This window comes from Varanus komodoensis, unplaced genomic scaffold (assembly GCF_004798865.1).
Source record: "Varanus komodoensis strain SLA01 unplaced genomic scaffold, ASM479886v1 scaffold32, whole genome shotgun sequence".
Taxonomy (NCBI): domain Eukaryota; kingdom Metazoa; phylum Chordata; class Lepidosauria; order Squamata; family Varanidae; genus Varanus; species Varanus komodoensis.
Genome location: NW_025335798.1, coordinates 14629812 through 14654555, shown reverse-complemented (window position 1 = coordinate 14654555; position 24744 = coordinate 14629812). Strand labels below are relative to the sequence as shown.

General features: G+C 38.1%; 1 protein-coding gene across 3 annotated transcripts in view; it reads left to right on the top strand.

Moving 5' to 3' along the window:
- DPP10 (dipeptidyl peptidase like 10) overlaps positions 1-24744 on the top strand; it is a 223470-nt gene that overhangs the window by 122298 nt on the left and 76428 nt on the right. For all 3 annotated transcript variants that reach the window (XM_044438165.1, XM_044438164.1, XM_044438163.1), the window contains 2 exons: positions 22502-22554; positions 22639-22720. In XM_044438165.1, the coding sequence (XP_044294100.1) occupies positions 22502-22554; positions 22639-22720 (135 nt within the window). The remainder of the gene's footprint in view (positions 1-22501; positions 22555-22638; positions 22721-24744) is intronic.

Below are 24744 nucleotides of genomic sequence, written 5' to 3'. Positions count from 1 at the left end.
AGTTACAACACATTAAAACTACAATGTTAATAAAATACAGATAAGAATACAAAGCAGAAGGTTGAATGGCATAAAAATAGGGGACATTTCACAAATCTGTGTGTTCCTTCTTCCCAGAAGGGAATCAAAGATCATCAACAACTATGTCTTATCAATATCAAGCTTCAGTTGTTTGTGCTCTTCCTATTCTTTACTCACTCTAGTCATATAGTGAGAGACTCCACTACCTCTCTGTGGTTTGAAGAAAACAGAAGATATAACCAAATGCGCTCAACATGCTGATGAAATTTATTCAAGGCATTTCTGGGCAACTTTTCAGTTTGGCTTCATGCAGAAGTTGATGGATAGGGTATACAAACTAGAAACTTCTGAATACTAAAGACCCAGCACTGGGACAGTAGTTTGCCATCCCACCTTCAGGAACTTGCATGATAGATGAAAGAAGAAGCCGTTAGACTCTGGGATCTCCTGGGTATTGGTATCCTTGGCCCACAAATTGGATTTTTCGTGGTACATATCATCCATCAGTGCAACCAAACTAGTTTCTTCCCAAAATCTGGTGTGGTAATTTATTTAACTACTATGCTTCTAAACTGCCTTATAACTAAATCTCTCTGGGCAGTTTACAGCAATTTAAACCATAGCATACAGTAAGAAAAAACACTACACTATAAAACCAGGAATAATAGCAATGGTGCAGAGATATGAGATACAATAAAAGAAGCAACAAACACTGAAACTGAACACCAAGGAGAATAAGAAGGTCTTCATTGGATGCCTACAAATAAGTATCAGTTGAGCCACTCTGGGAAGGACACTCCACAACCAAGGGTGGAGGTGAATATTGGAAAAACAGCTCTCCTTAGTAGCTTCACTTCATTTAGCAGGGGAACCCTGGAAAGGATCTCAGAGAATGACATTAGGATCCAGGAGGAAAAATGACTTTGAACTTGTTATGAGCTGGCACTGATAACAAATGAGTCTGCAAAGTGTTCAAATCGATGTTACTTTTGCTATAGCCTAAGATCACAAAGGGCAATTAGGCAAGTGGAAATATTTAGAACTATACTGAAATACAAGTACATGTTAACTAGTAATGGTATTTACTAGTAATGGTATCTTCACAATAAACGAAAAGGGAGGCCAGGAATAGGTCAGTATCAAGGCCATTCTTACTACTACTTCTGAAAGAATTACTAGGGTTGGCAACCAAGATATGTGATTGTTAGACTGAACCCTTGCCCGATTTTGAATTCTTTCTTTTTCTGTTTTTCAAGTTTCCCAATAGGACTTCCAGCAATTTGCAATTGCTGTTTCACCATTTCACAGGGTCTCAAATGTTAACGCTATCCAGACTAGATTTTTTTTATAAATTGGAAGAGGTAATAATGATGAATACATCACAAAAAGGATACTGAGGCAACTCTCACAAGAGACAGTACATTTATTGTTGTGGTTGTATTTCTGAAGTCTGTGTGATGACTCTACTCTGAACTTTCTTACACAGGTTTTAATGTTTGTGCTTTGACACAGCCACCATTTTCTGGATCTGGGGTTCTTTGTAGCAGCACTGGGGAACCTGCACTTCATCAGTTAGTGTTTACTCTAACTCACATCAGTGCCACCCAGCAAGGCCAATAGTCAAGAATGGAAGGGACTAGAGTCCAGCATCTGGAAGGCAGCAGGTTTCTAAACTGCTCTGAAGGAGTAGAACTCTGACCTGAACAAGAAACATGTCATTCTGGAAGAGCATTTCTTTATTTCCAAGGATTATAATTTGGATTTAAAATGGCTACATTTCCATATTAAATATTACAGTGCATCTATGACATTCCTTTGCAAAGTAAACATTTCATGCAAGTTAATAATGTATATTGGACTTTTATCCAGCCCCATTAGCCAAGAAATATACAATGAAAATACATTTAAAATAACTAATACAGCAACAAAATATAAATAAAATATAGCAGACCCTGCTATCATGCTGATAACCCAGATAGTAGGGGAACTTTTATCCATTGTCAAAATATGATTCAATGCAATACATGAATGACTTTTCAGATTGCAGATGCAGGAATTTCAGTCTGAGTTAAGCAGAAAGGAATAGGTTAAAGTACCCCTACTTATTAAGCAAGGTCTCTAGCTACTTCTTTAAAGTATCTTGTAGTTTCACCTACATGGGTAGAAAATTTGCATTTGGATTTGTCAAACAAACTAGTTCCTAGATTTGTGTCTCTATTAGGTGTTTTATTTAGGCTGCTGTCTATTCCTTCTGACATCTGTTTTAATTGCTGTCATGCACATTAACCTTTCATAATTTTGCTGGAAATTTTGTGAGGAAAGCAAGATGTTTCTGATGTAGTGACTAATAGGTGCACTTCTAAAATGCTAGAACTGCTTTGTTCAAAACCAGTACTTCCATTTAGCACCCAAAGTTCTGCAGATGTAGTGTTGTCTGGCATTGCAAAAAGAATAAAAGGCAATTAAATATCAAGCTGGCAGGTGTAATAACTAAAATAGGCCTCAGCACTTAAACTTTAACAGCCAGGCAGATTCTGCTGCTTATTATAGAATGCATTATTTTACATCATTCAGGAGTTTATAATTTTATTCATTTTTTCCTTAACTCATATGGAAAGGTAATGGACAGTTTTCTGGATGGCATATAAAAATAAAAGCACTCATCCATTTATATAGTTCTTTTCAACATAAATGTACAATTGCAGGTTTTTTAGGATTTTTAAAATAAGTATATGGCCCAGCTTAGAAAGATATTGTGGTACATTTTGTATATGTATATATACATGTATTTACAAAATGTATAGTTTATATTCTCTTCGGTGCCAGGTTAAAACCTTTTTTATTCAATTGCTATTTTAAAAACTAATATTTCATCATTAACAGTCACTTTTTTGTTTCTTGTTTCTGTTTTTATATAATATTTTATGGAATTTGTTATTGTTTTATTGTTTTTAATTGCATGTGTTGTGAGCCATCCTGAGATGCCGAGGCATGTGGTGATAGCATATAAAAGTTCTAAATAAATTAAATAAAAATAAATATGGGCATCCCACTGCCCATTAAAATAAATAGGACTACATTGCCTCTTTGCCTAATCAAACAACTTTCAGTTCACAGAAGATAGAAAGCATCTAAGAAGCAAAGCACAGAAACTTTAGATAACTGCTAAAGCAAAACAGGCATGATGAAAACCATCAGGGATGTCAAAGATTTTGGTATATTCTCTCTATTAGAAGTATTTAACTTAAGTAATTTCAAGCATGGCCTATTACAGGACTGCATGCCAAGAATGTTCCTTCCAAGAACAAATTGCACCTCTCAGCAGTTGAGATTGATGGAGCAAAGGAATGATTTACTAGCATGTAGGTTTCCTGCTGATAGCGTGATCTCACCTGTTTGTAGTAATATTTCTGTAAAATCACACAGACACTCACGTGCACACATACTCGTGCTCATCAGTGACAAGTTTTCCAGGCAGCTAGAAATGCAGGATTTCCCCTCCTTTTGACACTATTTCCATACCGTCAGAGTGATGTTTGCTCTACATTCTGCCACGTTTAATGAAAGGAGGTACTGTGAAGTTTGCAAATGAAGTCATTATGTTGCCATTTTAAAAAGGAAAGTTGCTTCCGAGTTGCAAGTGGATGGGAGGGTAATGCTACTTTACTGTAATGTATGCATTTGTGTAATTTATTTGGTGTTTTATGTATTGATGGAAGTATCATGGAAAGAAGCCAGAAAGAGTTAGTCGAAACTAACTTTTATTGAAATTTGCATAGCACAGATGTACTCATTTATTTCAATAGGATTCAGGTGACCCATCCTAAATGCACATAATGAGAAGTCACTTTGAAACAATCTAACTTACATTTTCAGCTTGACTTTCTGGTCTTTATGTTTTGCAGAATAATTCGGATTTATTTACTACATTGCTGATATATTTAAAATTGTCATATAGGGTCAGAATGCTGAATACTTTTCAGTAGCTTTCATACAGAAAAAATGATTACAATGGCGAGTGAAAGTAAGAAGAACATATAAGAAAACAAAAGAGCAGTGCTCTTTTTGGTAACTCGGATTTCACCATGCATGTTGTTTTATTAGAGGAATTGCATGTATTTCACATGGTTGGTAACACTGATTTTTTATGATTTCAGTTCTACCTGAGTTGGGTCATATCACATCCTTTTAAATTTTGTTGTTGTTGTTGTTTATACATTATAATATATTATGTCACCTATTCCCAAAGGTTGGGACTGTAGGTGGCTCACAACATTAAAATTAACACAAACATTGAAATGTATAAAAAGTTTTAAAATTGTATCAATTAAATATTAAAATTAAAAGCACTGCAAAAGAGTAACAGGAACCCAGTGCAAACTCACAGACAATTCCCTAATCCCTGCTGGAATAAAATGTTTTACTGAAACAAATTAGAGAAAATGCCAGTGTATGCTCCCTAGGAAGGGTATTCCAGAACTTTGGGGCAGCCAGTAAGACGGCTCTCTTCTGTATCCCCCCCAAGTATACCTGTGAGGGTGTTGGGACCAAGAGAAGGACCTCTCCAGAAGATACTAGAGCCCACACTGACCCATATGTGAGACCATGTGCTTCGTAATGAATGCTATTTATTTGAAGCATGTTCTGAAAGTTCATACCAAAACACCCATTTTAAAAAATAATGCTCTGTGCTTAAAAAGTAATCACAGTTAAGAGACCAGCTTATATGAAAATAAAATTCTGCATAGTTGTTCAGGGTACCATCAAAAAGTGTTTTAAATTATTTATTCTGAATATGGATATACTCTGAATACTTACTGAAAAGCACAAGAAGTTTCATTTGACTTCCAGAGCCAGTTATTTTTATTAATGCTAAGAGACGGAAACAAGTGCACCTGTCTAGTTTGTAGCTCAGCACAATTATCAGCACAACTAGTTTTACAACTCCACTATTTACATTATTTTTTGCAAAGGATAAATACTTGGTTTAGTCAATTATTTATTCACACCCTATTCATTTATTTATTAAAAAGTGCAACTTGCACATCAAACAAATGAAACCACTCTGTATTCTCAGACCTTGGTTCCAAGTCACTGTTGTCTCAAGAATCCTGCTTGCTTCTCACCTGGGACTCCTAGAACATGCTCAGCCCCTTCTACTCTGACTCCCCTGTCACTCCCTGAGATATGCCCACAGTTGCCTGGCCCACTCCCACCACAAAGCGTTAGTCCCAATAGCCTCAGGCTAACTGAGGTAATGGCTATACTGTTTTGCTGCCACTGTCTTCATCCTCCTCTGTGTGTGTTCCCAAAGATGTTTCTCTTCCCTCTTTGGTCACCAACTCTTGTTTGAAGCATTAACAGTAAAACAAACCAAGTTTATTCCTACAAATGAAAATAAATGATCCATGCAGGTGCTTGCTCATCTTATAACAGTTAACACTTTCTTTGAACTCCAGGCTCAGGTACTTTTTCTAAGCATTGTTCCCAGTAGTTCCCTTTGCTACTGATTTGGATTTTGTCATTAAATGCTTCCCATTTCTTTCCTAAATGAGAACAGAAGTAAAACTGCATTCCCTGGTTCTCCAACCCTGATCCACATTCTGAGTGTTGTGATTGCTCTCTCAGAGATGAAGAGGTGGTACTCAGCTGTCTGTCAAGCAGGCAGTAAAGGAACATTAAATCTGCAAGTTCAGATCTTAGCCCAGGTGTGGACAACCTGGGAAGAAGAATATAATTCTTATATGGGCATTGCTAAGGTAGCTAAAGAAGGGTTTGTGAGAATGAAACAGTTTCTATATTTGGTTGGAAAAAAGAAGAGAGAAATAAGTGAGACATTGTGTGCTAACAGTCCCTAAACACAGTGTGCTTTTGCTACAATGAGAGGTTGTTTTGATGCCACTGCAGATGCAGCAAGAGTGAAACAATGAAAGCTGCAGTTTTTTCATGTGGGAGCAATTAATAGGGAAGGCAAAGAAAAATCTTTCTCTAATTTAAAGATGCTAGCAGCTGGTTAAAATTTCTGAAATATCAGAAACTACTTGATATGGGAGGAATATAGGACATGCAATCATTAGATTCCTGAGAGAACAGACTTGACCTTGCACAATAAGTTGGAAATTTGTAGGTTTCCAAATACAGATTTAGAGCCTTGCGAGGGTAGAGGGAACCTGTTTGTATAGCACAGAAGAAAGAGGGAGAAATTTAATGTAATGACAACAGTGAGCAATGCAAGTGCTGTGGGGAAAAACATGCACGACAAAACTATAGTTGTCCAGAAAAGGAGAAGAAATACTGCAACTGTGATAAACTGAACCACCACGCCAGAAAGTCCAAGCCTAGAGTGCATCCCATAAATATGAGAGTGGCAGTGAAGGTGAAAACATTCTGTGGCTTACAGATCAAGTAGTAAGCACACTGCAGGAAAAGCCAACAGGACAACATAAACAACCATGTGCCTTGGGGATAAAGCATTACCATTTCAATTAGACTGCGATGCCAGTTGCAACATTATTCCCATCCATCTAATATTCCATTTGAAGAAACTAATAAGCTTTTAAGAATGCATAATCACACTACATCAGAGCCACTGAGAAAATGCAAGCTCGGCGATTCTAAGCCAAAGAAAAACAAGAAATACTGCCTAGAGTGTGTGGTTGTAGATAACAAGAAAGCAGTACAACTTTTAGACTTGAAGGCAGTCCAGCTATGAAGCTGATAAGGTACAATTCCAGAGCATATGGCAATGGATAGTAGAGAGATCAATGATTCAGATGCAACTGGAAGCTGGCATCAGGGAAGGATTCAGAGGGAGGTGTATTTCTAGATGGAGTTTTCCAGTGCCCACTATTGAAGATATATTGTCACCTGCATTGTCAAAAGCAATACTATTCTCTGTCTGTGATGAGAAAATGGATTTGCAGATATAGGAGATGGCAACAGTCCCCTCGTGAACTATTGCAAACCAAAAGAGCTATGCTCCTATTGATGCATCAGAAACGGGTCTAAGGACTACCATGCTGCAGAAAGGATAGATAATTGCATTTGTGAATGCAGCCTAATCAGAAACAGAAAATGGCCATGCCCAAATTGTTAAAGAACTGCTTCAAATAGTTTTTGGAAGGGAAAATATTCACAAGTATACCCATGAAGCATACTAGTTGTCCAGAATAACCCTAGAATTCTGAAAAAAAATATGGGTAGCAAGGGGGAGGAAACTTACTCAGCATACTAAATCATCTGCAATACATGATGATGATCTGCAAAAGCATAATGTTTAAATTAACTTCTGCCCTGGCAGAGATCTACAGTTAACAGGAACCCTGAAGGAAGATAACATGCTCCATAGACTAAAACAACGGCTCATGTACAGGGATCCTCTGCCACTGTCTGACAGAATTCAGTGGAAAGCCTTTGTTCAAATAAAAGTTAGGGGGTTTTGAAAGGCAGTGAGTGTGTGTCTGAACCAAATTTGAAGCAGCCTGAGGTGAAGGAAAAGATGCTGCCCAGTTCCCGGTCAATGCACAAAAGCTGATTGGACATGAAATTGAATCTTACATCAACTCTGGCAAGGAAACAGCCTGTTCCATCACACCTAAGGCAACAGACTTGTTTAGGGAATCCAGGGCACTTTTTTTATCCTCCAACAGTGGGAGCAGCTGGACAATTTTTGATGAACAGCCTAAAAGCTTCTACTACTGCTGTCCTGCTGCCCATCATCACCCACATGAAGTAATCAGCTCACTCCGCCTGTTGGAAGGGCCAGCCCTGTTTGCAGTCTTACTGCAAAATTGTTTTGGAGCATTTAGAGGCAGCTTCCACTAAAAGTTTCTAAAAACAGAAAAAAGTGAGATGCAGCAGATTGATTTCTTTCTGCCATGGCTCCTAAACTAGGGCAAAGTATGAGGGACCAGGCCAAGAAGTCAAAACTGAGGAATGCAGAAACACATAGCAAAGCTCAGACAATCTCCCAGCATTAAAAGAAAGCTTTCCAGGTGGACCCAGTGATCAGCCTGGGTAGGCCAGGGCTTTCTGGTGTCTGAGAATACTTCACGGCCATGTCCCAAACTGCAATTTTGATGGATCACCAAATTATGGTGAGTTATAAATCTTGAGCTAGCCCTCAAAGGAAATAAAGAAGAGTTTATGAACTAATGGTGTAAGTAGATTAACCAGGTACTAGAGTTGGAATTTTATGAAAGCAAACTAACAGATTTTTCTCACAAAGGTATATGGTTTATACAAAAGAAGATCTGTACTGGACAATAAGGTTTTCATATACTAGCCTGCATTTTATAAACATTAAAGGTTCATTATGCAACTTTAAGTGAACATAGTTAACACCATCATCTTAACACCACTAGTTATCTTAATATTAGTGAAAGCAGACCAGTGGCCAGAAGGTAGTAGGAGATCTCTTGGTGAACAGGAAGGGTTTCTGACTTTTATTTTTTTAACAAAAGAAATGACCTTGCACATGCACACTTCAATCAAACAAACACACTGCAAGTTTAGTAAGTTCTGTTCAGTTCTTGTTCTCAAAACACATGTCAAAAGCTAAACTTTATTTTGTAATATATCTACTAATTCCAAGTGTTTTCCTATTCCAGTTGGTAGATTTAAGGCTCTAGTGAAATCCAAAGTAGATGCCATAAGCCTGAAGTCTGAGTAAGAGTATATATCAATTCCCATGAATACTTAGGCTGAAATTCCATACTTGCCTATTTTAGAGTAAGTTTCATTGAATTCTGTAGGATTACATCTGAGTAGATATGCATAGGGTTGTAATATTGGTTTGAATTAAAATATTTAAACTTGTTTATACACAAAGCCAAGTTTTTCTAGGTAAATACTTCAAATTCATTTTTCAGGATAATAGTTTTGCTCTTTTTCAAGAAAAAAGATTTTGCTTAATTTAATCAGTAGGGTATCCTTGGTTTTCTTATTGTAATAAAACATTATTTTTATTTATTTTTTATTTTATTAAAACATTTCTATGCCGCCCCTTGCCAAGGCCTCGGGGCGGCTTACAACATCTAATACATAATACATTAAATATTAAAATATCATAAAACATTATGATAGATATATGATATGTATATATTAGTTATTTCATAAATATAAGTAACTTAAAATGGTCCTCGGTCTCCAAATAGAAAGTGACAGGTTAAGCAGCCACCAGTGGGCTGTGCGTGTGCGCATGTGGATAAGCATCCTGTAAAGATGGAACATAGTTTCATAAAGGAGCTGCTATAATGTTCTTGGAACCAATTTCACTTGATGAAAACAAGAAAACCTACATGTTAACAGATGGGAAGTTCGGATTCTATAAATACATCATTAAAAGTATCAAATGTTAAAAGAAGGAGCATGAGCAAAATTAAGTTAATTCTCTGGGGCCTCATATTAATACAGGCTACACCATCTGTAGTCTCAATTTGTGCTGAACTACTTATGACCTACTCTTTTGATGTAATATATTCAGGATCAGCTAACATGAAAGCACAACAAAACATGGACAGTTGTTTCATTCTCTAAAAACTCATACCCTGCAAGTTGAATTCACCTTTGTCTCTGGCTTGACAAGGCAATAAACAGAAGTGTTGGTATCTTCACAGTTGATTCAAAAATAATGAAAGTTTAGTCTCTAATCATGTTGAGGTTTACAAACTGCTTGAAATGCAGAATAGTATTGGCAACCAGTAACCATGGACCAAATGTAATCCCAAATCAATTCTTCTGGTTTCTGGTGGCCCATGAAAAAGGTTTTCAAGTTCTAAAGGGTAGAATTTTACACTTAAATGTTCCTGCTCTCTTGTACAACTATGTAAATATTTGCATCTAATTCTGTGATTGATCATATGAACTCCATAAATGTAATACCTGCTGGTTAGGTTCAGTCTCATTATGAAGTTCAACTCTTTGGTCCCTGACAACTGTTTATGTAGAACAGACTTTAGAACTGGAGAAACTGGACCTCTTCGGAACACACTGTATAAAACATGTTGGAGCAGAGTAAAACAGAAAGAAGTGGCTCTGTTCCACTCAGAGCATTTTGATGGCAAGTAAAAAGCATGCATTCTGTCCTATTGGAATTCCTGAATAACACCTAGATGAACTGGCTTATGCAGTTCACTGTGTGTTGTCAGCATATGAATGCCACTACACTCCAAATGCCCAGCTCACCTCTCTTATCAGCATAGATGTTAAAAAGTATGAGATGAAGAATCAGATGAAGCTGTGCCATAACATAAATACCAAAAGGTCTAACACTAGTCTCCTTCCCCTGTCTTCCAGAAATAGCCTTCCATGTAGAAATACAACTGCTGAAACACATCGTACCAGCAAGGGAATTTTGCCTAGACTGCCCTTGTAATAAATGGTATGGGGAGCCACGGTGATGCCCAGGAAAATTCATCAAAGCCAGACTGCCTGTCTTTTTTCCAGTATTAAGGCACCCCTCAGTGTGATCAAGGCAGTTCCTGAAATGAGATTGGCCTTGATCCACATAATTAGCATGACACCAAAGTCTCTGGAGTCACACAGCAACAACTCATTCATACACTTTTCTTTAGAAGGGAAGTTTAGCAACCAACAATAGTTATTACAGTCCTTTGCTTCCAAGGAAGGCTTCTTTACAAATAATCTCACAATCTTCCCCGGGGAGGGGAGGGGGTGCTATTTTGCTTTTTGCAGTGCATCCCTTGCCTCCTAGCTTAGCCAATCAGTTGCTCACTGCTCAATGAGTCAAGAAGGGCAAGAATCAAGTTCACAACTGACACACTGCCTCTGTCCTAGCAGCTTGTCTACATTCCCAGCCTGAACAACTTATCATTAACAAATGCCTGATTTATTTATTTATTAAACAAGTTTATATACTGTTCACAGTTCATATTCATTTAACATGTAGTAAAATTAGTGATGACTGCCTATTATTTGAAGCTTGTTTAGTATAGCAAAGTTGCTTAGGCCAAGTGGGAAAGAATCAAATTATCATGCACCATGGGATTTCTATGTGATCAATGTGGTAAAATGAGTTTTCAGAATTGAAAATTAGTATAATGATTATAGCACAGAACAAAATTACTCCAAGCATCTTGTAGCATTTAAAGATGATTCAATTTGTGGCCTCCTCCTGACCAAGATGTCTTTATAAAGAATAATACTTCTGTACTGGTTGAGTCAACCCTTTTCTTTCAGGAACAGGAAGGTCATGATTGCTCTACTAGCCTTCATATTTCACCTAATGATGGAATGCTTTTCTCACTCTTCGCTAGAATAGAAAAGGCATCCCCAAAAAGAGAGATCTGCTAGACTCTTTTATGCCTGCATTTCTAAACGCTGCATACCTGAATGTACCATAGAGCTCTCTTGAAAGAGGTATTGTTGAACAGGGGAATCCCAAGAGCGTAACAGTTTGCTCCAGTTCTGTACTATAGAAAAACCAAAAATATTTTTGAAAAGTTTGTAGAAAGGCTGAAAGCTTTGAAATATATTGTGAGCCACAGTCTTTTATAACAGATCTGCTAGTAAAAATGTTTTAACTATACACACCCATATACAGAAATATGCTGTATTAGACAAAGATGCATGTTTGATTTGTTGGGCATTAGTTGTATCCATCTTAGTTATAAAATTCCCTACTGGTATTTTTTCCCATATGCTTTTAGTTAAAAGAGGGTTCATTCTATTATGAAAATGTCAAACTCAGTCCCTTCATTTCTATTTGTATCTGTTCTGTATAGAATGTACATCCATTGTATGCCTTATGTTGGATAGCTACACACAGACAGGCAAGAACTAGCTACTCCTAGTTGCAAGTTGACCCATACTGAGATACTACTTCTCTTTCAGCTCATATGTAAATTATTAGTCTAAAAATAATTCTGAAACCTGCTTTTACCTGTCCTTAAATGCAATTCTGTCCTATGAATCAGTGAGTCCTTTCAAAAAATTTGTGGCTACATCCCTGCTTGATTATTGGAAGATCTATATCTACGCATGGATATTTTGGTTTTTTTTTTCTTTTCGTTCAGATAAAAATGTCTACTGCAAATAGACAAATAATTTCTTTGGAATATGCTCAAGGATTGCATCCTGCAAGAAGAGGGTAGTAGACAGCTGATACATGCAAAGAGACACAGGCAAAACCCTGTGATAGTGGGGCCAATGCCAAAAAATAATAATAATAACCACCCTACTTTATCCATCATCTATTCATACTCCTTTTCATTCTCCCTCTTCTTCTTCCCATAGCCACTTGTACCATCATGTCAGGCTAGGAGAAAGGACAGTGCTAAAACAAAAAAACAAAAAAAAAGGAAAACTTTATCCTTGCCTCCCTTCTTCCTTTCTTCTTGTTCAGCATCAGCCTCTCTCTCTCTCTCTCTCTCTCTCTCTCTCTCACTCTCTCACTCTCTCACTCTCACTCTCACTCTCACTCTCACTCTCACTCTCACTCTCACACACATACACTTTGTCTGTCTTCCTCTGGCACCTTCTCTTCCCCCCTTCTTTTTTTTTTTCATACCCACCTACATGTATACATTCACGCCCATCCCACTTCCATTCACACATTTCCTCTCCTCCCATTCTCTCACATTCACTCACTCACTCACTCACTCACATCCACATACTGTCTTCTATCCACTTGTCTTACATACTGCTTTCCTTCCCTGCTGGGTGGCAAAGAAATAAATTGCTAATACAGTTCTCCATGGGCAGCTAACTTTGTTTTCTTGATAGGCAGGAAAACGTTACTCCTCTTTCTAACAGCCTAGCAGGGAAGGAAAACAGGCTGCTAGGGTTGAAAAGAATTGGGCAGTTCAGGAGAGATCTAGAGAATATTGGGGCCCACAGTGTGCAAAACCAGACCATTGGGATTGGTGTGCTGAGTTATGTTTATATTCTTAAAAACATGTTTTCCCCTTGCTTTTTATTTTTTACTTTTTGGTTGCTTTTGATTATTCCAGATGACTGGCTTAAGGCACACCTCCTCTGTTTCTACATCTATGCAAAGCAGATTTATTTGTGAAAAGCGTGTTAGTTTAACTAGATTGGCTCCTGACCTATAGCATCATATGAATTATTATCAGGATTATCATATGAAATGCATTGGTCTTGGAACTGACAAGGGTATTCTAATTATAATGGAGTATCCTTTCTTGTTTAAAACAAAACAAAGCAAAACAAAACAAAATTGAATGTATAGTTTGTAGAAGCTTTCTAATTCTAATTCAAAATGTCCAATGTTCATATTATAAGTTCAGAGTGCAGGAAAATTCTAACATGGGAAATATTAGGATGTATTGTGACAGTCAAGCATGTTGTTAATAGACTCCTGAATAAATAAAATTATGTTCAGTGTCAGAAAACAGAGTACTGCATTGTTTCTAATAAAGAATTGGAAGGGTATGTATAATTGTGCTAAAGCTCTATTGAGAGTATCACAAAGCACTCATATCCTAAAGTATAACAATAATGTTATTTTGATCCTCCTGAATCTAGTATCCCTCAGATATTTAGCCTTCAATTCCCATCAGTCCTAGGCAGAATAGTCAGGATTGCTGAAAGTGCAGTCCAAAAAACCTGGACACCAGGTTTGAGAAGACTTAGACATCTGATATTATTTAAAATATATTATGCATAGTGTGATCCTAAAAAAGTTAGATTTTTTTGAACTTTTTACCATTCGATTCCTGTTCAAGAATAGCATCCTATTCACTATGCATAGGATATACATAATGAGCCAGAGGTGGAAATGTTTCAGATCATCCATCCATCTGACTTTTAAATCTGGCTTGGAAATTAAATGGACATATTTGTAGAGATGAAATCTAAGAGTTGTATCCGCTCGGCCCCTCCTGCTGACTTAACTGCATCCATCTGTGGAATGATTCAGCCCTTCCCAAATGTTCTCCAGGTACTGAACAGGCTCAAGACGTTTTGATGCCTGGGGCAAAGGATGAGATGGTGACCACTCCCCATTAAGCAGCCAGAAGCTGACTTGACTGCTAGCTGATACAATGGCATCTTTCATCACATCTGAGGCAGCAGAGCATTTTAGGAAGTTTAGGACAGGCCATTCTGCAAGCACTGTTCTGCTCACCAGCAGAAGGAGCTCTGGAGGAATGACCTGCAGGAGTGAGGCCTGCTGCTGCTACCAGCATTCAACTGCTACACTTTGATTAATAATAGGTCTGTCTCTGTCCAGAGCATTGGAGGACCCTCTGGAACAGTTATCCTGGGAAAGGGGGCACTAGGAAGGCCTTATCTTGGATGCCCTTACTATTGTAAAGGGTCTGGTGAGTGTCAGAAAAGACAAAAGCAATGATACAACATGACCAGGCTGAGAGACCAGACCAAGATATATCCAAACTCTTCAGGAGTCAGAGTCATTTCAGCCAAATGACTCTCTGTACCAGGGATGGGGGCAGAAAACCTTTTCTATGAAGAGGCAACTGTTAGGACAGAATATGGAGAAACAAAATGGTTTCCTTTAGGCATAGACTGGGATGTAGTTTTTTTTTCTTCTTTGCATGTTCCATTTATACACAGAACACATTCATTCAATTCAAGGCTCTCTGGGTGGTTAACAAAAGTTAAAATTAAACAAAGCTTTTATATATATAAGGAGAACTGGATTAAGATCAGGGAAAGGTGTGGAAATTGGTGGAAGATACATCAATAATGTAAGTTATGCAGATCATGCCAGATTACTGGAAGCAGCAGTGAATCAAAGCAACTCATTGTGACATTGAGAGAAGAAAGTGCAAGAACAAGGGACTGCAGTTGAACATGAAGAAAAGCAAAATCATGACTACAGAAGAATTACACTATTTTAATGTCAAAAATGAAAAATTGTGACAGATTTTTCATACCTTGGCTCAATCTTCAGTTCAAAGGGAGACTGTAGCTTAGATGTCTAAGGCTTCGTAAGGCAGCAATGAAGGAAATAGATGGAGACTAAGGCCAAGACCATCTACACTGTTGTTTTTCCTATTGCATTGCTTTATAGTACTGATCCACAAACACTATTTCTTTTGTTTCCACTAGACCAGTCCTTGAGAATCTGTTTATGAACTAAGAATTGACTTTGGGGGTTAAATACCCAGTATAGTAGACTGGCCACCGGGCAAATTTGTTCTAGTGAAATTCGGAAATTTTTACTTTGTGATTCCAAACAAAAAGCATATTTATAGTCTCAAAATTAATTTGATGCATGAAAGAGCTATCCTGTGTTATCCATCATGATTGTAACTCTCCTGTTGCATAATATACATAATATATGTGTGCATGAAAGCAAAGTACAATTCTTATTGCATTGTTACTATCTGTAGGGCTCTTGTTCAGACTGTTTGGGAGGATTCACTCTCTCCTGATATTACATAAACTATCATATTAAAATCTCATGAGAGTCAGTTATAGTTTTGTTATTTTTCCAAGAGAAAAGAAAAATTCTCTTGGTGTAGTTGTGTCTTTTTAAACTATTGCTGTGGGATACAGAGAAAATTGTTTATGAGCAAGATCCATGAGTTTTGTCAGGAGTTGTGCTCTTGTATCCTATTAGAATCAGATCTGTAGCATGGTTGAGTTTTATTTTTCCTGCCATGAGACTCCAAGAAGAGCAATTTTCAATGGAAGTGCTGTAAGATACTTTCATATATAGTAATGGGAAATACTACATATGAGTGATTTGCTTATCCTGAACTGGTAAATATTAAAAGAAAAATGGCTGAAATATGTGTCCCAATCTAGGACTGCAGATCTCAGTACTGCTAAAATAGTAGCAAGGATAGTTTGCCTCATAGAGAGTTTTACTTAAGTTCATTGTGCATCACATTTGAACTCATGGTTAGCTGCAATGAGTGGAATTAATTATGAATTAATTAACACTCCAAAGAAGATGATTTTTTCATGAGATAATTATTCTTAATGAAAAATGGTAAGTAGACTGTAAACGCAAAAAGTTTTTCTAGATGTGCTTTTTTGTTTAGCCTTGGTTGACAGCCTTTTTTCTTGTTAGATGAATTAGATGTCTAGAATTGTCTCTTTCTTATATTTATTTTGGCTTGGTAACATATCATTGTTATGGCAGTAATATTTCACAGCCAAAAGTGCTAATACTATCTATAAATTCTTCCCGCTGATACACAATGGTTGCCATCGATCATGACAAGCAATTGATGCTGATTGAATTAAACAAATGTGATATTTTATGAAGTTATGACCTTGTCATTTAATTTCATTGTTGGATTTAACTCTTTATAGAATGGGGGGAAGCATATTAGAACATTTTAATTTAGAGATCAACATAATCATGACACTGAATGAAGGAGAATGTGCTATTGATGTTGATGTCAAATTGAAGGTGAAATCAAATGCCTTATAGTTGGCAATAGGACTTACCCTTTTTCTTTTCCAAAGAGGACTCTAATCTGTTCTAGATACCGTATTTTTCGCTCTATAAGACACACCTGACCGTAAGATGCACCTAGTTTTTAGAGGAGGGATCCATGGAAAACTTCCTGATAATCACCGGCACATTCCCCATCACTTCCCCATGGGCTTCATTAAAAGACAGGTTGCCATTTGAAAACACACACCGACCTGTGATTAACAGCTCTCACCTGCGCCGGAGGAGGGGGGCAGAGCAGGGAGCGCTGAGCGCGTGCCGGTCAGGTGTGGTGCAGCCGGGCCGGCAGCATGACGGCGGTGGTCTTCCGGGCGGCACAGTGCGGTGGCAGCAGGTCTTCCCAGGCGGTGGGGGCGAGCAGTCCGTCTCTCCGTGAGGCCAGCGGGTTAAAGCCCGTGGCTCCTCCTCCTCCACGGCAGGTCTTCTTGGGTGGTGGGGTTGAGCAGTCCGTTTCTCTGTGTGCCCGGCGGGTTAAAGCCCGCGGCTCCTCCTCCTCTGCACCGCTCCCCCTGAGGGGCACAGCTCTCACCTGCGCCGGGGGGGAGGTGGAGCAGCGCGCACTAAATGCATGCCGGCCAGGTGGTGCCATGTGGTACAGGCGGGTCAGCAGTGTCCCGGGCGTCGGGCACACACACATTCGCTCTATAAGACGCACAGACATTTCCCCTTACTTCTGAGGGGGGGAAAGTGTGTCTTATAGAGCGAAAAATACGGTAATCTTCCAGTTGCCCAAAACAGATTTTAAGGGAACACTGGGGCTGCAAGGGAAAGAGAAAATTTCTGACTGTGATGTCCTTTCTACTGGTGGACAGTTGAATGCATCCCTAAATCAGTACACATAATGACAGAAGAAAGCATTGTGTTTCACATTCTGTTTTCACTGTTTTTGTAATTCAAAAACAATTGTTCCCAAAATAACAAAACAACAAATAAAATTATCAAAATGCTAGAATGTCAGAATATTAAAAATGTAAAGACAAAGGTCTGTCCTTGTATTTAGATCAGTTCAAGGCTGAAGCATGAACCAGAATGGAAAAATTAGTCCAAATGATTAAGAAATAGATTAGCACTTATCATATTCATCTTATCACACTACCTAAAATGAGACATCATTAATGTAGTTTACTAACAAATAATATTTTGGGAAGAAATGCATTGTATAGCTCTCATTCAAGGTGTTATTATAATTAGCATCCAACATTACCCAGTGTTTTGCTTACACATTCTGGCAAACTTCAGGGGCATGCACGAGAAGCTGAATGACAGCTCAGATTCTGAGAATGAGATGTGTACAGGGGAGTTGGCCTATCCTGGCAGGGCTCAAGTTCAGTTTGAAAAGGACTCAGCTCCAGCTGCAGTCCAAGGCCTTGGGTAATGGCTGTTATTAGTTATTATTAGACATTAGTTCTAGGGCAACATGGGACCCAGAACATTCTGAGGGGAAAGATTTAGAGATGGGGAGTCTATCCAGTGGGGGACTCCAGCCTACTGCGGAGGTGGACTCAACCGTGCATTGTCACAGGATGGCCCAATTGGGATCTCAAAGGGAGGAGCGAATGTGGACCTGGTTCCACAGTACGCCTCCCTCCAGGGACAGGGACAGAAGGGTTCATAAGAGAAGCTTTGGGTGAAGAAAGCCAAGGAGAGTTCAACATTTCACTTCGTATATGCTCAGAGACTTACATGTAAAATATGTACACGCAAAGAAAAGCTGGTGAGACTTCTGGGAGGGAGAACTCAGCTCACAGAACCAAGTTTAGCAAAAAGGATCCATATGTATTGTTAGGTACCTTGAATACCATTTCAGCAAAATGTGGGGGACATTAATTAAACAATTAAATAAAACTGGGATAGTTCTGCTCTACTGGGTTGCTGTAAAGATTACATCAGGCTAGGTTTCTTACTTTGGTTAAACATCAATAGGAAAGTAAAGTTAGATGGAAAAGCAAACGAGCTTAGCCATTACCTTTGGAAGTAGAAATACATGAATGGGTCCTTGACTGTAGTCCACTGACCAGTTTTTTTTTCAGTATCCTGGCCTCAGTAACACAGAGACCAGGAACTCTGAGTTCTCCAAATATGTACCAAAAGCATCTCATTATTACAAGCATTTGGCATCTGCTGGGGACTGCTAGTACACATAATGACAGTCCATACACGTGTTGATTATGACCTACAAAGCCCTAAACGGCTTGGGTCCTGGCTACCTGAACGAGCGCTTACGTCCGTATATGCCCAACCACCCTTTGTGATCTGCGGGAGAGGCCCTTCTCCGGGAACCCTCCATGAAAGAAATTAGGAGAGTAAGTACTCGGAGGAGGGCTTTCTCTGCGGTGGCGCCCAGCCTATGGAATTCACTCCCCAAAGAGGTCCGCCTGGCACCGTCGTTACTGGTTTTTCGGCGCCAGGTAAAGACCTTTTTATTTAAACATCATTTTAATTGTTAAAACATATGATCTGGCCAGGGCAACTTCTTCTTCCTTCTCTTTTCTCCTCCTATATTTTTATTTACTTATTTTATACTGATAATTTTAATTTTATATTTGTAACTCAATGTATTTTTTGTATTTTTGTATTTAATGGTAATTTATTATGTTCTATTGTATTTCAATGTATTTTATTGTGTTGTAAGCCGCCCCGAGGTTTCGGCAAGGGGCGGCATAGAAATGTTATAATAATAATAATAACAACAACAACAACAACAACAACAACAACAGCTTATGAATGAAATCCATGTAGGAATTTGGAAGTTCATAGCTGTACAAGGTCTTTCAGGTCATAGCTTACATTGTCAAGTTATATAAATGCAAGAGCTCTAAATACTGAATATTCTGATTTATGCCTTTTCTTTTTATCAAGGAGAAATATACTAACAAGCAGGAATTCAGAATACAAATGAGAATTCTGTATTGTAAGACAGAGGGAATTAAGTCAGCTACTATCAAAGAAAACCAGTGTGGGACTGGAACTCATGTGACCCATGTTCTATTCCCTGCCCAGCTATGAAGCTGGCTGGGTGACACAGAGTCAGTCACTAACTCCCAGCCTGACCTACCTCACAGGGTTCTTATGAGGATAAAATGGAGGGGGGGTATTATGTAATTTGTCTTGGTTAGTTACAAAAGAGAAAAGGATGGGATATAAATGTAACATGAATTTGGAAAATTGTAAGTATTCATTTCCAAAGCAGTCATAAATCATGACCTGCCGTGGAATAGTTTTGTCGTAGAAACTAATCTCCATGGGAAGATACTGAAGTTCACCAAGGTACGGTTTCATTCTAGAAAGCTGCATACCCACGAGGCTACTGCACCAATGCAGTCTGACCACTCCAAGAGCTGCATTTTATCATGATAATGTGCTTCACCATGAAATGAACGTTAACTTTAGTACTGTTATTGATGGTCCTACTAATTTATTTAGTAGATACACTGTGAACTGGGCTGAAGGTTTTCTTCCTACCATCCATCAGTTCTGCATTGCCATAGGCAACTGACATGCTGCTACTAATTCCAGTTTATTAACTGCATCCAATGTTTTAGTAACAGGAAAGCTACAGATCTCCTTTAGACAGAATAAAAAAAAGAATAAGTCATTTTTATTGCTGCTTGAAAATTCTCTGAGTAAATTAAGTGCTGATTCTATTTTCTTTACACTGCAGTCCTACTGGTTTCACATATATATGTAAGCTAAAGCTGAATAAGTAAAGAACATTGCACTGTAGTGTGAACAGAATGAACCAATAGATTCTTGGAGGAGGCTTTTTATCCTTGGTTTAAGAATGTGGCTTTCTGAGTCATTGCCAAGGCTTTCCTTACCTGTCCCTCTCTTCTAGAACTCAAATTACATCTTGCAAATATTCAGTGTGTTCATCTGAGTTTTACTTTTTTAGCTCAATAGTCAAATGGTCAATGAATAGTCCATCAGAACTAATCCATGTAGGTTTCAAGTAAGGTCTCTATATTACACATATAGGTGGACAAATTGGTCATTGGATTTGAAATAATAGGGAATTTGATATTTTTTATTTTTTTCCCAGATTTGTTTATCTTATACTTTATTCTGCCTTATTCCTTGAAAAAATTCTGATCAGAAGCAGAATTTGTAGTCAAATATAGTCAGGATTCATTTGTCACAGAATTCCAGTGATGGCAAGATTTATTTTGGATTTTGAAGTGTTGGGTTTTATAAAACTGAAGTGTGAGCTTAGCATCAACCAAGTCTGGGATTTTTGCTGTATGAGACCTGTTCTGAATACTAGTGAGATGTTTATATGTGCCAAAAGCGGTTGAGGCCAAATTTATACTTCTAGCTCTGGCCCACTTACTCAAGTCCCTTCCTAATGTCTCATGTCTTTATATTGCATAATTTCATATTTGTACCTATTTGAACTTTACACCTTTCACTTCTGCCCAGAGTAATGAAATAAAAAAGAAAAAGAAGAAAGAAGCTAACATGCAGTAACATGGCAGTTGCTGCTCCATCTCCTCTTTGTGTTTCTGTTGGACACAAACAATCCGTCTTTCACTCTCACCTTCTGAATGTGCAAGCCTTGGGCAGGAGTTGCCATGACTTGCGCCATATGTTAAGTAAGACCAGGCAGAAGGGATTGCAAGCATTAAGTGACCCTTGCATAACCTTATAACAGACCGTAGCTTTTGTGAGAGCAGTTTAACCCTCATGCAATCCCTACTCCCCATGTTAGAATCTAAAATGCTTCCCTTCCCTTACATTCCATTGGCAGGACAAGACTAGTTGGACTCCAGCCATAATTGCAAACCGAAAGGCCAAGACAAAAGGATAGGACATCTGTGTAGGTTACGTTTTCTAATACCTGTATTTTTTCCAGTTTATAACTGATACTTTCAGCAAAAGCCTCATAAATATTTAAAAGCGTGTTCCCTGAAAATGAAGAAGGAAGAATTAAGTGGCATATAAAATACATTAATATATACCCGATTAAAAATATGTTAAAGGTTGAAAACAACTAGTATATATGTGATAAGAAATGTATATTTGTTAAATATCTGCTATAAATGAACTAATAGCAACCTTTTATGAATACTAAACAAATACTTCAAGGCATGTTCTTTATAAATCTTTATAAATAAATCTTTATAAATAAATCTCTGTGTTCCACATTCATCACTAGAAAGATCACTTTACTAGAATGAGTATTCAATTTTCCTCTGATTTCAAGCATCATTTTTGTACATGGTAGTGTTACCTTAAAAATTGTTCAGAATGCACAACAATAATTACTGTAAGCTACACAGTTGTCAAGTAATAGTTACCTGCGGTAGTAGTTACCCTTTGATGATACCCACAGCAATATGGGAGCAGCTTTTTTTATGATGGCCTTACACAGCACACCATATTCAGGTTAGTCACCAGGAAAAGCTTCTTAACCGTCAGAGCAATACGACAATGGAACCGGTTGCCAAATGAGGGCATGGGCTATCCTGCACTAGAGCTATTCAAGGAAAAACTGGACAGTCATTTGCGTGGGATGGTGTGACCTGTTGTCATGCAGCAGCAGTAGGCTGGGGCCAGTGGCCTCCTTTGCCCCTTCGGACCTTACTCTGGGGAGATTGCATTTGAAAGTTAAGACCATGTGGCTAGGATAGATTGCAATAGTCTTTCTAATATATCTCCATTCTCCTCCCCAAGGGATAAGGTTCTGGAAGATTGGGAAATCATGGAAATAAAGTATTTGAAGCAAACCCATGTATCTCTAAACTGTTTACCACACATTTTTTTAAGAAAAAATCCCACATTTCATTGCCTGATTAACATGGTGAAGTTACTGAACATATTTGAGGAGAAGGCAATCATCATAAAATAAATAGCTGAAAGTAAAATAATGGAAACTAATGGAGAGATAGAGAGAGAGATAAAAAGGACACAGGCCATTTTGGCATACAGCACCCAGCACCCAAAGATTGTCCACCTCTGCTTTGGGCAATGGGATATCAACATAACAAGTAAAAGCTGCCTTCCAAGCCCAGCTTTCTGCATATATCCATGAAGATGCTCATTTCTGTTTTGTTCATTCTTGTTTTACAGGTTTTTCATTATTCTTATACAGCTTCATATGTGATATATAACATACATACAAGGTAAGATAATGTTATATATAGATGCTATTTTGTGCAATATAATGGTGCAAATGTATTCAAGTAAAATGTTTCCCTTTTTTCAAGGGAAGTTTGGGAGTTAAACCCTCCGGAAGTAGAGGACTCAGTTTTACAGTATGCTGCATGGGGTGTACAAGGACAGCAATTGGTAAGAGCCACCATTTCTAAGAACTCTTTATTACTGGCCTGCTGTGAAGCATTTGCAATGTTTGTGATAAATCTTTAACAAGGGCTCTATTCTTATGGATTTATAAACATTTATTCTTTGGGTTGTGCTTTTTTCATGAATTCTGTATCGTTATTTTCCAGTTGATTTAATATGAGGCACACCATTGTTCAAATATCAGCATCAGTGTGTATTTTAGTTAAGTGCCTGCTTCAGATCTGGTGCAGATATTCATGCAATTTGGAGACAGTGGACACTATCATGCCTCCTTTGCTCCTAGTGATTTTGTAAACTGATTCTGTTCATACATCCAGAGATGCTCCAAGAGAGACTAGCTGGGTCACCCCTCCAAAGCTTAATAGCTTTGGGTGTATGAGGTGAGCAGAGACGTTCAAGTCTCTGTTCTGTTCTTGATGCCAGAAATCTTAAGGTGCAAGTCTAGCAAAGTCACATTCATTCTCCAGGCAATGACCTGAGTGTGGGAAGGAAAAAAGAAGATCCTCGCTACAAGGATAAAAAGAGGAATTACCTCAAGGCCTTACTGAAAATTAGTTATTACCTCAACAATAAATCCAAGAAGAGTTGCTGCTCAGTTGTGCAATGTGTAGTAGAAAGAAAAGAAGTAGTTTCATTTTGTTTTTCCTCAGCCAGTTTTGGATCAAATGACTGAGAGGTATCGGCTACAATGTTACAAACTGGGATATGGGTAGGTAGAATCTGAACAATTGATAATGGTTGAATACTGAGGTGTCCAATATGGTGCCCAAGGAGCTTTCCATACTCATCAAACTTCTTTCCCCAACTTATATTTATTTGCTTAATTTTTAAATTGTATTTAAAAAAGCAAACAACCTGTGCATGTGGCTTAGTGCAAAGTAACAGACTGCCTTCCAGCACCACTGCATTTGAATTCTAGAATGATTCTGTAATCCAGACCCCTCCCAACCTCTGTCTTGTACTTAGGCTCTTGGGCAAGTTATTTTTCTTTTAGTCTCGCCAGTTTGCCTTTTTAGGCAGACATTTTGTGACAACCATTTAACAAATAGGAAAGTCTCTCTCCATGACAACGATTCTGTGGAAGCACCCACAACACTGAATCAATAATCCACATGTACTCATCACTCCCAAAAGTTTGGTGATCCTTGGATTAAGGAGACTTGTGTATCAGTCCTTAAAATATTCAGCTGATTCCTTCCACTCATGGAGTATCTTGTATGAACATTTATGTTCATCCTCACATGGCCCTCCCAACCTCATGTGTAAAGCTGCCTCCCCACCAACTACCTATGATTTGGTAAAAGGAAAGAGGAAGAGTCTGGGATTCATATGGATTCACAGTTTCTTATTGGAGCAAGAAACATAGTAGAACTGTGCCTATCTCCACCACCAACGAAACGAGTGTCAGTAAGCTTTAATTCATACACTGTAGCAGAATATGTCTGCAAAAATGTTAAAACACAGACAAACAGAGACATGGACTGATTTGATTGGAAATATGAAAACTGAACTATTTATTTGGGCTGTTCCTTTGAAATGAATAGGGTATTTGTTAAAGATGTGCTGCTCCGATGCACATAACATATTTTCTGATTGTGTGAATGGAATTGCATTCTTCATGTGTTTTTAAACAATGGGCAGAAGAGAACCAAGTGAAGCTTTGAGATAGAAGAGAAACCTTCTCCTGAAGCTAGATTGCATGATGATTAGAACATTCTTATTTTCAAAAGTGAGTATGACTCATTGGCAGTGACACAACATACATGCAGTTTCTCCAGAGGCAGAAAATCCACTAATCATCTATATAATCAAGCATTTGGTAAGGATATATTGCTTTTTGTGCCATTAAATCAAGATAGCATCTATGCAAAATGCCTCTGGTTAAAATGTATCATGTTAAACAAATAGGGGTAGAAAGCAATGCTGAATTGCAAAGTAATTGCATCCATCTGGAACATGACTAGTAATTTATAAATAATTAACTATGCTAATTTATCAATACATCAGTA